Source organism: Enoplosus armatus, chromosome 3 (assembly GCF_043641665.1).
Source record: "Enoplosus armatus isolate fEnoArm2 chromosome 3, fEnoArm2.hap1, whole genome shotgun sequence".
Classification (NCBI taxonomy): Eukaryota; Metazoa; Chordata; class Actinopteri; order Centrarchiformes; family Enoplosidae; genus Enoplosus; species Enoplosus armatus.
The window spans coordinates 3700599-3715247 of NC_092182.1; the positions used below are offsets into that span (position 1 = coordinate 3700599).

Genomic DNA, 14649 nt, shown 5'->3' on the forward strand with positions numbered 1-14649 from the left:
ACAAATCTACATAAAATAAACGTGACTGAAATCTCACATTCGTCCAGACGGCGCCGCGTCTGATTTTATGTTGATATACGTGTACACTCAATTGTATGTGATTATTGCCTTTAATACAATCATTTGCCATCTAACATTTAAGAGCTGACAATAGGTGTACAGATGTGTCGACAGTTAACAATACGGCGGTTCCACAGGATCTCCACGCTGCTTCTACAGAGCCAAGCTGGGCGGTGTTGGTATGGAGACCAGGGCAACTCCAGGGAACAGTGCACAACTATTGACCAATAGACAAACATGGAGACCAAAGTCCAAAATAAGTCAACACTTAACTCACCTTATTCTTTCTACTTTGAGCCAGCTTGTTGTCGCAGCCCCTCGTTCACGCCGTTATATTTGTGCCTCGATGAGCACAGAGGGACACTTGGGAGCGTAGAAAACCGTTTTCAGCACACGTTCATATTTTGTGGCGAAATTAGCATCACACGAAATACAATTTGATTTGCACAAACAGAAAATCTACTCTGTGCTCAATGGATTTATATGCGTGCTCCCTACTATCTATGTAAGCACACAATAATAACCTCTCACTCAGTTTTTTTTTTTTTTACCCATTTCCTCGGCCAGATCAACAGCACCTAAGTAAGCTACGTGGCTAACTTGATTATTATTGTAATCATTAATGTAGTTTCTTTAAAAAAAACAAAGAACTGTGCCTTTTAAATGAAAACAATCCAAGATATGATCTTGTTGGGCAGTGTGCTACGTCTCATTTGAAAAGCATGCATATTAGTAATTCAGCTATATAACAGTACATTGAACCATTTTTACAAGCACTTGTGCTGTCGAGTTAAAGCATTTAAGGGCACTTTTTTTTTGTTTTAAAGGAACTATGATTATAATGCCTTAGCTGAGTAGCTGGCAATTATCAAGTCAGCCAGCTGGCTTAGTTAGCTACTGACCATTTCCCCAGTGCTTCCCTACTTCCCTAGTAACCGATAATCCCACTAGTGATTGAATCGAACTAGAAATTGCTTACTCCAATTTTTTTGACCCGCTGAGATTGTGGCACACTGTAAAGGTGTGTTTGGACAGGAAGTGAGGCGTCATTCTGCAGATTTGACCGCCGGATGGTTTTGTGTTTGTTCGCCCCGACCGGCCGAGCTGTAAGGCAGCTGGCGACGGAAGCAGCGGCCGTGTGTGTGTGTGTGTGTGTGTGTGTGTATGTGTGTGTGTGTGTTTGAGTTCAGCTCAGCCTCTGACTGAGTGTGATTTCTTTGCGTGATTTCCCTCCAATCTCTCTGTACGTTCTGACGCGTGACGTCGAGGAAGGCAAACTTGAGCGAGCACGAGAGACCCAGCAGAGCAGGGAATATGAGTGAGAAGCTATAGCTGTGCGCTTACACGGGCAATAGCAAGCATGCATAGCATCGATTTCTGTTTGCTCAAATTAAATGATTCTTTGTGTAATAATGTGCTTGCAAAAGGATGTTTTTTTCTGTCCCATAATACGCACCGAGGCACAAATATAGCAGGTGACCCTGTGTTCTTTTATCCTCACCTTCCTTCTTAAATCCAATTCACTTTGCAGTGTGTTCCAGCTACTTGCATATAGAGAACAGTACATTTTGGGGTGTACGGGACCAGGTGTCCGTGTCAAACTCCAGTCCCAGTGGAACTGACCATCAGAATCAGTCTGAAGCTCAGAGCCAAGAAGCCGGTCCCCAACAGGTCACCCAGAGCTGTGAGGTAGGGGATGGAGAAGTTGTCTGGATCCAGTCCCCTTCGCCACTGCCATCGCACCATCAGGCTGGCCGCGAAAAGCAAAAGCACCACCTGGATAATGACAAGTAGTTGGAGAAGTTTCAAATGAGAATATCTCAGACTAGTGGGGAAACCAAGACAAGCTTTTATCGGTTGATTGATCTGACCTGAAGCAGAGCTGCAGACAGGTAGCAGAGGATGAAGGTGGGCGTCATGGCAGTATGGCCTCCCTGCAGGAGGTGGATGGTGTACAGGAAGAGGAGGTGACCTGGGACTACAAGGATGACCAGGACTCTTGCCGATTTGGAGTTCACATCTGGATGAAACGCAGAATGAGTAGAAATAAGCCACTGGATAGCGCCCATGGCAACAGGGGTAATCGTGAATGCTTTTATTTTCAAATGAACTGAAATAACCTTCATGCTGATGTTAAGCTGCAGGCCACATATTATTATGCACCTTTTTTTTTTCCCCAACATAAATATGTGTCCCTGGTGTGTGTTGTTCTGTTGCAGTTCCGCTATATATATATATATATATATATATATATATATATAGGAATGCTGTCAACAGCCCTTGGTCTCTCCTGTTGCGGTCATGTAGTCTCGCATTGCATTACAAACAAGGTAAAATGTTATATATACAAATAGCCGGATATTGCGGCTACTTCTGATAAAGTTTAACAATTAGCTGCTGCAGCCTTTTGTAGTAATATTAGTATGTAATATTGCTATGTATTGTTCTTATGTCATATTGCTTGGGTTTCATCCAAAAATTAAATTCTGTTACAGCTGGGTAGCCACGCCCCCTAAATCATACCCTGCTTTATCGTCTATTTTACTCGAAATGGGACCATCATTCACAAAATGAACATCATGCTGTATTGAAAAAGACTTGAAACTAGCGACTGAGACCATAAACTCGTCAGGAAAATGTTTACTGAGGTAATAAATCAAGTGAGAACATTTTCTCATAGACTTCGATACAGTTTTTGGTCCATGGAGGTTTTATATTTCTTAAAACTTTCCTTGAGACGAGAAAAGGGATTTCAAAATCTGTGGCGTCATCGCAGTGTAAAGCCTATTGGCCGAGCGGGAACTCGCAGGCGGGGCCAACGGAGGAAGCGCTTCTGCACATATTCAGAGGGCCACACACCCCGGGAAGTAATCCTGTAAACTAGAAACTTTTGGCGTATACACCCAAATTCTTATTGGACTGAATAAGCACAGTCTTTGGGTCCAGATCTTATAATTCATCTGTGGCCTTTTTTGTTGTACAGTTGTGTGTTTTTGGAGCTAGTTTGCTGACGTTCGCTGCTAGAAACATGACTGTAAACGGTAAATGTGCCGCAAAATCAAAACAATTAGCTAAAACAGACTAAAAAGCTCAGCAGAGCTGCAGGCAGTGTTGCCGCATTTCACATCAACAAAATAAAGTGGGGCTTTAATAATACTGTCACATGCTTGACTTGAATTATTTCTTGATTCATCATTTCTGATGAAGGGCTGCACCTTTAAATCATGTGTGGGGTTTTTTCTATATCTGACCTGAGGAGCAGAAGGTGGCACAGGGTCCAGGACAGTTCCCGCTCATTTTAAGAGGAAGGGCTCCAGGAACACCCCAGTAGTGGAGGTAGGTGGACATCCTGCTGGCCTGGATGGCCACCAGATTTCCCCCTACGCCTGCATGGACACGGAAAAGTGTGGCACTGATCGATCCCCCGATTAAACATTTCACAAAACTGGGAATAAGACAATAAAAACAACACACGCATGTCAAGGTTGGACTGGACGTGGCGGCGTGGAAGGTGGAGATGTTTTGTTGACCCGAGATAAAAAAAACTAAACAAAAGTAAGTTTCAGAACTTTACAAATATTTTTCATAGCCATTTTTTCTTTTCTTTTTTTTTGTACGCTCATACAAACTGCATCACCATCATCAGCTGCAGTCGGACACAGAAAATGATTCACTGTCCAAACGCACAGGGTCCCCCGTGGGGATGTTTTTCCTCTGAAGGCTTGGAAAAGGCAGTCTGGATGTTGTGCCACAGTCCATTGTAACACTGTTCGCCCCCTCGGGCTGATTTCATTAGGCGCAGAACAAAAAAACCCTCTTGGCTTGCGGAGCTTTGGAGCACATGGACCATTTAGACAAACCAGGAGGGTTTCTGGCAGTGGTGTAATGTAACTGAGTACATTTACTCAAGTACTATAAATTAGAGATTATTAGAGTATTTCCATTTTATTGCTACTTTACAGTTCCGCTCCACCACTTTTCAGAGTATTTTTTACTCCACTCCGTGTATCTGACAGCTGTAGGTTAGAGTCACGTGGCTGATTAAGACTTCACATAAAAAACATATGGTACGCATATATGATATGATGTAGTACTATAATCTACCCAGTAGTATATAAAGTATCTAAAATTGGAACTACAACGTTAAAATGCTCCTACATGTGTTGGTTAGTGATACAAACTGAATAAAAGAATATACTACAATAATACAGTATAATGAGTACTTTTACTTTTGATACTTAGTCCATTTTGCTGATAGCCTTTTTACTTAAGTAAAAGTTGGAATTCAGGACCTTTACTTGTAAGGGAGTATCTTTGGACTATGGTATTTCGACTTAAGTGAAGGATCTGAACACTTCTGGTTTCTGGTCAACAGAGCGAAAGGGGGAGAGAGCGTTGAATTGTAATGCAAATGCACTTCCTGTACTGGGAAGGCAACACCAGAGTGCCAGAGTCTTTGGTAGCACTGAGGCTGGCAGAGATGCTGCGCAAACGGGGAGCCAGTAAATGCATACTTGGCATTCTGATCAGGCTTGTGCTTCATGTAAAGACCATTGTTATTCCTCTTCCACTTATTGTGCCGCTTTGTGGGCAACAAACTTCAGTCAGTGAAGATCTGGCTCTGTGTGCCTCTCTGAGGTTCCTTTTGAGAGGGGGGGGTGGGGTTCCTAGACTTCAGCAGCACTTTAATACCTCATGATTGATTGAATAGCTCAAACGTTAAAGGCCCTTTTTAAAAGTCAAGCTCAGCCCTTAGAGCTGTTACTACTTTCATCACAAGACACCAGAACTTATAAATAAAAAGGATTAGCTGCGGGGCGCCTGCATGCTCTGACAAGTTCCACGTGACATCAGTTGGCGTGAGGCTTTTTTTTAAATTGATAATAATGAGGCTAATTATGAAGCTTAGATGTCATTCTTCAAAGATTAGGACTGTTGAAACACCGTAAACCCCAATATCCCAGCTCTGCTTGCCCCTTAAGGAAAACATGTACGTGTTATATGCTTAGAGCATGTGGAAGAAGTGTCACACATTGTGTCAGCTTCAATTAAGGGGATTATATCCACAATAATATCTACTTTAGGCAAAAGTATCCTAAAGTTATCCTAATTTCATCTCTAAAACGAGGCTCCTGTCTGAGAAAGTGTCAACATACTTAAGCAAATGCAGTCCTGCAGTGGTGGAAGAAGTATTTAGACACTTAGTAGTAGTAATATCGCAGTTTTAAAGTAAAAGTCCTACATTGAAAATATTATTCAAGTGAAAGCATGCAAGTGTTATGAGAGCGGACCCTGTCAGTGTTATATCGTTATATATTATTGTTTTTTTTTTTTTTACTACTGATGCATTTAAGAATGAGCATTTTAATGTTGTAGCCGGTCAAGATATATATATATATGTATATATATATATAATAGCATGTATAGGCAGTATATAAACAATTCCACTGTGAAGAATCTGTAACTAGTATATCAGCAACATAAATGTTAAGGAGTGATGTATAACACAGTTGTAATCATGAGATATGCATTCAAATCTTATATGACAAATGCATTTATTATACATACAGTGTATTAATTACATTAATATTATCTCTTAATGCATTTCTAAATACTTCCTCTTCACTCTCATGAAGAGGAACTGATATGAAAGCAAATCATGACTATATAGATTTGAATCTTACAAACAACCCAATACCGAATTGTGAAATTGAATTCATGTTGAAATTTAAATACCATTAAAATATTTCAAGTTGTTCAATTTCAATAACTTTCCAGTATATATACTGTATATATATATTTTTTTTTTTTTTTTTCAGGGTTCACAAATTCACAAAAATTCAGGTGCCCAATACTCAAAAAACATTCAAATTGCTCTAATTCAGTGAGGTCAATTCAGATCTAAAAATGAAAGTCAAGCCCACTGATGAAGGCCATGAGATGCAGCTGAAAGCTCTGGTAGCGATCTATGAAGTGGACCCTGATTTAAGAATCCTTTTTGCTAAACTGCTATTTCCAAGGTGAAGGGTAAACCTTGAAGCCCAACATGTCTTCAGTGTATTAAACAATCTTTCTATACCCTTCAGCGAATGACTTGTATTGTTGACCAGTACATTAATAAAAACTTCAATAAAATGTCTTTATGTCTCCTTCTGACAACATTATAGTGTGTTATAAACATGTTGAAATACTGATTTTTCAGTGCTGCTTATAAATGATAAATAGGGGGGGGGGGGTTAAAGTTCATCTTCTACTCACCGTTGATGACTGGAGTGAACACTGCCATGCCTTCGAAGTTTGGATTGCTCACCGTCTTATCCAGAATCAGACCCCCAATGCTGGGAAGAAGACAACACACAGTACGTGAGTCTGAGTGCGTCTACAGCTATATTCCCCGACTTTACTGTTTTATTGAACTTGAAATGCAACAGACATATATTTTAATGTTTCAAAACACTGCGATCAGAGCAAGAAAAGCTGTAAAGCCGTTGGGCTGTTGTCGGGCCTCTGGTAGTGTCACAGGTCGGCTCACCTGCTGATGGACATGGCCAAAATGACTGGTTGCCAGCCTGACTTTAGGACATCTCTGACTGGTGGAGAGCGACGGGCAATAATGACCCACACTGGAATAAGGAGCAGGAAGAAGCCACACGCCGCAGGGGGCAGGTACCACATGTCTGGAGAGCAACATAGCACAGAATGCATCTGTCAAGATCTTTGGTTACGCTCTTCATACAGTATAGAAATTACTGTTTGTCTTTTTGTTGAGAGGGGGAAAAAACAGTGGACGAGATGTAACAGATTCTGACCATGGCAGACAGTTTTAAGATGTCCTAAGAGATTTACTGCTGCCGTCTGGAATCAAAGGTGGACTATGCTGCCCTCTTCTGCAATACTCCTAAATCACCACAGTACCGTTGATATCCAATTGCAAAAAAATATATCTTTTTTTTTTTTCTCTTAATCTGCTTTAAAGACCCTTTTGTTTCACCGAAACCGATTTAAATTAGGTTTCATCCTCTCTGATGAACAAATGAGTGTCACAAATAGTGCATTGAAAGTGACTCGCAGAGCTGTCTTGCTGTAATGCGTGACCTCTGACCTCTGTAACGAAAGAAGAGGCTGCTGACCCCAGCGAGCAGAGACAGAGTGATGAGGTCTCCAAGGCTGGCAGCGATGGGCGTGGCCACATTATCTGGGTTGATGCCCACTTTCCTGGATCCAATAATCACCGCCACCATCACCAGACCTGACCAAGCGCAAGATAAAGAGCTAATGAACTCATAAACTCGGCCGTCCTCCGTGCTGCATTTTGTGTATCTCCTGCACTCTCGGCCTTTCATTCCTCTGCAGCGGTTTGTGCCTTCGTCTGACCTAGAGACAGCGCAGCGATGAAAGCGGTGATGACGCTGCTGGCGCACAGGACAGCAGCCTGGATAACATCCACTCTCCCCCTGGTCAGACCACCGAGACCCACGGCTGCAACCGCTGCCAGGAAGCCCACAACTGTGGCCTGGACCTGTGGATGAAGGACAGCGCAAAGGGACATGCGTCTTCTTTATAAGCAAGTGGACAAAACATTTAGAGGAACATGATACAGGTACAATTGGACGTCCACAGATGAATTCATTCATTGTGTGACTGAAATTGAACTTTTACTGTGAAACGTAAGCTGCCTTCAGATGATACAAAATGTGCTTGTCGCTCACCGTGAGGTAGGGGTAGGTTGTGCAGAGACTTGCAGAAGTAAAGCGCAGCGCAGGTATATGTCATCAAAAAGTGATAGACAGCTACCTTTAGCATTGGATTTAGCTACTACCGTGAACGACCTATTCACAAGCCTGGCTTTAAGTCACTCTCACACACACACACGCGCGCGAACACACTCTCTGGCCCTGTTTACGCCTTGTGTTAGCATGCATCGTGGGTGATCGCGAGAGCATCAACTCAGGCAGAGTGTCATAATTTCACTGGACCAATAATGACTGAACTCTGTAAATCACCGGGGATCAAATAAAGAAATAACAAAAGACTACATTATAGTTATACGTTTATACCTGACCACAATGCTACCATGCAACTAACCATCAGAATAATATTGGCAAGACATTACATAACCCTGTCACCACTGGTTTGTTGGACTAGTTCAAGGAAAAGTTAGGGGTAAGTTATGGGTATAGCCTGTACACGTTTGGGCCGTGCAGACTCATTAATCAGGTGACATCTGGAACCAGCATGGCATGCGTGGACTGTGGATTGATGCTGCATGGCTCAGCCGCCAGAATTAAAATGCAAACAATGGAGTCAGAGTCAGATTTTGGGGAAGACGGCGCTGCAACGCAAGAGTGAAGGACAATGGTCTGTGTACACACGTGTGCGTGCACATACTAGTCAAATGCTACTCTGTTCACTTCACAATTGAGTTGCAAGGCCGGACAATAATTTACGCAGGGAAATGCAACTGAAGTTGGGAATGGTAATAATTTCAGCTCAGCTATAGCTTTCATACAATGTCCTCCTTCCCTTTGAATTTAATTGTCCCTCATAATATTTTGTGCATCAAACTGATTTACAAAACACCTTATTCTATCTTTTAATTTCTCTCTATGTTGTCAGGGCTCAGTTACGCTGTCTTGAATTACATACTGTACGTGATAGCACCAAATAACTCTGTCAGCATCATGACGATGAAGTGCCTTTATTAGATTTAAGGTCAAATGTGCGATCAGATAAGGACAATCTGATGGCGCCAGCGGAGCCTCTCCAGTTGAACTGAACTGTCTTGAAGCCGGCAGAGACGGGCCGAGGTGATGGAGTGCGTCATTAATGGGGTGGAGAGAGAGAGAGAGGATGGAGTCACCTGAATGAGAGCCAGATTACAGAACACCATCCTCCACCGCTGCTGAGCCTCATCCATTTGCCCCGTGTTGGCCTGTGGACAGAAGCGGGTTTCATGTAATCACATGGGAGTGGCTTTAAAGTTGTTTTCAAGTGTCGCGGTGCAAACTGAGTTCCCACTACTTGTCAACACGTGTCAGAATGACAGATGTTCTGATTCGTCAACAGTGTGCATAGCAGCAATTATCAGTCAGACTGTGGTCAGGAGGTTGCTTGCTGAGTGACACATGCCATATGCTTTGATAATGATGATGATGATGAACATTCTTTTCATTATGAAATGACTGAACCTTGAATCCTGATTTTGCTGTACACATGACGCCTGGGTCACCAAACGGCTCCTGCCAGGACTCAAGGAAGACACTAATGGAAAGTTAAGTGACAGCTGGCCAAACTTAAAAGTACATAGGATACCTCATGCTAATAGCTAATGCTACCTATGTACACAATTAGCCGACTTGTCTGGGAAGTGTGTGTTACAAATGAAACAAAAAAGTTTTACTGTAGTATACGTTTCAAATATTTGTCATCACCTCTTTCTGCGTGAGTGAGTGTGTGTGTGTGTGTGTGTGTGTGTGTGTGTGTGCTACTCACCGCTGTTGACAGTCTGGATGCCAACGTCATCTCCAGATTCCCCTTCAGCCCCACCAGGGCTGGAACCAAGATAAACACTTCTGATATCTCCTTGAACACCTCCCAGTGCTGAAAACACACACACAGTGGTATTTGAATGCACCTTCTGTTCCCAACGAGCTCGTCAAATGCATCACAGTAAGACGACACTGGAAGAAATACTTTTTTTAACATTTGACACTTAAAAAAAAAAAGGCTTTGTGCTTCTTCTTTAAACCTGCAATAACGGATTTTTTGAGGGGACAGCACACGCAAGTTGTTGATATGGTGAACTGAAACGCTTTATCACACGTCCAGCAGTTACAGAGCGACGTTATCACTCAGTTGGAGTCATGACTCTGGCCACCCTCCCTTTCAGCTCTGTTTTCGGTCTCTACCGACTCCTGTGGGAAATATCCGGCTCTTTCGCTGCTAAATGCTCCTCTAACCCCCCTTTTGGGGGTTATGCCTGCTGTGGCCTAAAACAACACTATGACAGAGCGAACCAAGCGGTGAGGTTGTGTGAACGGAAACACATTCTGAAGTTCTGTGAAGGGGGAGCTGCAGATTCAGGTGACATCACTGTGAGAAACCTCTTTCACATTGTTCTCACATTGCAATTTGATACATAATAATTACAAAAAATATCAATTATAGCCGCTTTAAAGACATTTAAAGGACCTGCCGATGGAGGCCAGGGTTTCTTCTTTTCAGTTTCATTGTTGAAACACACCACAATAAGCCTTCGCCAATCATTTGCATTTGCCAATAGTAGATGACCTCCTGAGGCCTCCTTTGAGGCCCTGAAAACCCTGTTTTCTTAATCATCCTATCGTGATGACATGAGGTTCTTCTAGAGTCTGTCAGAGTTCAAATCTCAGTAACTAACATCTAGGGTGTAACTTTGATCGTTGCTTATTCAGTCATGAATATTCCGTGTTGGTGAGACACTTACTTTTTATGCTATAACACATAGTAGGTGCCTATCACGGATTTAAACATGCTCCAAATGGCTTAGCGTGTTTCTCACCACCTCTCACATACAGCAGAGAACTTAAGACGCTGAATTGTTTGACTGGTGAGCGTTGCTCGATTCAAGATTACAAGAGGTTAAACAGGGAGAGAGCTATTAGGTGGCTCTGTTTCTGGTGATGCTGTGTGTTCTGCTGTCTGTCTGAACAGGGACAGTACCAGTCAGGTCTTCTGTATATATGAAAACGGCCACATGTTATCAGACATGTCTTCTGTGTCATTTGCTTGAAAGACTGCCTAGTTGTCCCTTAAGTTTGCTATTTTGCAAAGGGAAGCTCATTAGATAGAAATCCTCTCGTGTTCTGTAAATAGCATTTTCCATAACAATTAGACTGCAGATTCGTTACATAACCTTCCCATTCATGCTTCAGCCTGCCATCCAGCAACTCACCACTACTGTGCCTCAAGGACGCATGAAACACCTAAACCTATGGAAAAGTCACATAACACGGCCAAGCTTCACCTGCGGCGTTCACAATAAATCAAATATACCTGTCTCGCATTTAGTGTCAAAAGACTTAACAAACAGCACAATCATGTAATCTCAGACTTTGGAGCACTTTTTTTCCCCCATACTTGCACTGTATCCATGACTATCCCAGCCGCCACCATGCCCAGGCCGGACACCAGGTACGGCAGCAGGACCTGGAGCGCGATGACCCACGAGCTCTCCGGGAGGAGGCCGCAGGGCGAGCGGGTCAGTCTGCACGAGAAGCCCCTCAGCTTCTTCTCCCGGAAACGCAGCTCCAGAACCAGATGGGTCACCACCATGTCTGATCCCCGTCAGCCCGTTGAAGCGTCGGTGGGGAGGGGGCCAAAATCAGCATCCAAGCTTTGTGTTTGATCGAGTCAAGCTGATTTGAGAAGGATATAATGATCCATTCTGACTGAGGGAACACTGACTCTTTTTTTTTTTGTGTGTGTGTCCCCAAGTGGTCTTCACCTCACTCAGGGCTCCTTCAAAAGTCACAGGTGATGGTTCTTCACTGGAAACAGTTTGCCTTTAAGTAGATTTGCAAATTACTGCGACAAGGATGAACTCTATAAGCTTGTTTTGCCCTTCACCTGTCACCCCAGCACTGGCAGGGGCAGCAAGTACTTTTGCAAATGGTGGACTCGGCTTTCATCCACTGGAATGGAGCACACACATATTAAGACACACACACACACAGGAGTCCACTTGACAGTAGGTCTGTGTGGTCTCTTCTGACACTCTGCTACTGACAGACCTCCACACACACACACACACACACACACACACACACACACACACACACACACACACACACACACACACACACACACACACACACTCACTACAGCCACACACACACTCTCTCTCTCTCTCTCTCTCCTCACGCCTCGCTCTTCAGCAGCCGGGCGGCCGAAGCGGAGCGCTGGAAGCCCGGTCTCTCGCGGGGCCTGAAGAAGGTCCAGGTCCTGTAGGACAAGGACATCCAGAAGGCCAGCAGCTTCTTCTCAGCCCTCCTGTGCTGCCGCTCCTTCTCCTCCTTCTCCCTCCACACCTCCCTCTCTTTCTCCTCACCGCCGTGCTGTTGCCCTGTGTGAGCTTGCCCACCCTGGAGCCCCTTCCTCATCTTTATCAGGGTGACGCCGGGACGTCCGTCCAGGCTGCGAGCTGAGACGAGGGGACACTGGTGGACGGCGTGACGTCTTGTCTGAGGAGGCACATCAACTGCCGTCCGCTGCCAGGGCTTCCCTCTGATTCCAGACAGATGAGTCGTGGCGGCGCTCTGTGGTGGAGGGAGGACAGTCTGTGTGTGAGGTGGTGGTGTGCGTGTGTGTGTGTGTGGGGGGGGGGGGTGATGCTGCAGACGTCGTGTGTATAAGCAAGGTGACCAGACTGTATCAGGACTCTTCTTTCTTCTTCAGTTTTCCTCTTGGTTTCTCTTCAGATCAGTTCAGAGGATACTGCAGTGGTGCTCTCCACCTCCTTGAAGGCTCCTCCTTTCCCTGCTCTTCAGCGTCCTCGCTATAAGTGGGTGACGCACTCCGAGCAGCAGCAGGTGCTGTACCTGCCACCAACACGTGGTGCTGCTGCTGACTGGTGAGGACACAGTTTATCCTCCTTGGTTGGAGGAAACACACAGGCTGCCACTGACTGATCGCCCCCTGGACTCTTTCAGTCTGTCGGAGTCCATTCATGTCAATCACTTTGTCTTTCTGTTTTTCTCATGGCATTCGCTATTCCATCCTATTCTACACAGAGATAGAAATCTATAGCCTAAATGCTAAACTGCTAATTAGGTGTAAAAGAAAGACAGAAATAAAACAAGTTCTGACACTTTCTTCCAGTTTTTGGCCTGTCTTTGCTACTTTGTTCACACTATATTAGTTAACACATGGGAGGAGCGTAAGCCTGTACAGAATATGTAGTAAGACCATGTCCTCACACACACACTCTCACACACACAAACATAGACAATCACACAAGGACAGTGACTAAGCTGAAAAGCGTCCTTGAGGCATGGCTTGGAATGGACGCTCTGCAGCTCCCCCTTCTGACTTCTGGCTGTAATTTGAATTGTGGAGCAACAGCTGCTGAAGACTTGAGTAGTAACTGGAGGTTTCTGGTGTTTGCACACATAAATGAAGGAATCTGATTCCTCAATGGGCTGTAGAGTAGCTGTTTTTCCTCTTCGCTAAGACCACCTTTGGTCATATAACTCAGAGAGTGACAGTGTGCACTAGCGAGGTCACCCTGGCAGCTTTTTCCTAATGCCTGAACCTGTCAATCAAAAACAATCAATTCACCAATAAGCCGCCGGACACAGCTGTCAATCACTTTTTATAATTTGGCTGATCATCTTTCTCATAGCAGAAGGGGAGAGGCTGCACACGAAGAAGCTAACTTGCCTGTTTTAAATCAGTGTTTAGATAGTTTTCCTAAGTTGCCACGAGCAAAATGATAGGCTAATCTATTTTAAATGTCTGTTTTGCAACATGTTCACATCAATATTGACATTAACAAATAATATTGATATTAGCCAGAGAACACTGTAGAGAATATAAATCCTGTTATCTTAAATTCTTTGGCAAACTTACATCTGTTCTACTTCTATGCTTCCAGGGAGTGGAGGAGAAGAGGGGGCAGTTATTATACAATCATATTCATTATTCAGGTGAACCAGTTAGCTCCAATTGTCCAATGCTATGAATAGATTTTTCTTGTTCAGTTTATATGAATGTTCTACATTTCTCTTAAAAATGGAAAAAATAAATATATATATATAAATCCATGCAAGTCAATTCACCAGTTACCAGGCTGTGGATGAGCCAGGAACAGTAAGTCAACATACCATTAATTAATCACACCAGTATGACTTATAGTATCTGTGTACTTATTATAGTATATATTTGTGATTGATTCAATCAATCAATCAATCAATCAATCACGTCTGCAAAGCAGTGGAGATCCCTGTATGTAGGCGTATACGAGGAGCTGCTGCAACCGGACACACCGTTTCCATATAGGCGTTAACTGGATAAACTGACCACATGTTGGTAATGTAAACGGTTACCGTCTCGCTTGACACAAAAACCCCCCCTTAAAACTCAATAAAGTGACATGTGACTGCCCTACGGCGAAAATACCGGCAGCGGCGCCGCCATTGCTGCCAGTTGTTTGTTTGTGTAACCTCCCCTACGAAGTTGATTCGCTGAATTGACAACTGGTTCAGGCGGCGGATTGGTCAATTAGTTCTTGCTTGACAGAGGATTGTAAGCCTCTGATTGGCCAAATAAAATAAAAAAATGATTATAGGGATACAAGCATGAATCTAACCGCTGCTGTAGGTAAAGACAGTGCGCAGACACAGGAATGTCGCATTTTATGTATGTATCTTTCAATGAATAAAATAGATGTTTTGGGGGTTTTTTTAGAGAAAGACGGCTAACGCAAGTGACGCAACTCACGCATGGGGACCCTACCCTGCTGGCTTACTGTCCGTGTTCACTAGTTTCTAGCTAACACAGGCTCTTCTCTTTGACGCAGAGCTCACAGGCTGGCACTGCTCGTTAGCCGGC

General features: G+C 43.7%; 1 protein-coding gene across 1 annotated transcript; it reads right to left on the reverse strand.

Moving 5' to 3' along the window:
* Nucleotides 1-1656: 1656 nt before the first annotated feature.
* LOC139282535 (solute carrier family 41 member 1-like) lies at nt 1657-11373 on the reverse strand. Its single transcript, XM_070902295.1, has 10 exons — nt 11179-11373; nt 9553-9660; nt 8921-8992; nt 7435-7579; nt 7163-7309; nt 6593-6737; nt 6319-6398; nt 3312-3446; nt 1932-2080; nt 1657-1836 (listed from the first exon to the last, which is right to left on the reverse strand). The coding sequence occupies exons 1-10, from the start codon at nt 11371-11373 to the stop codon at nt 1657-1659; spliced, it is 1356 nt and encodes a 451-aa protein (XP_070758396.1).
* Nucleotides 11374-14649: the final 3276 nt, after the last annotated feature.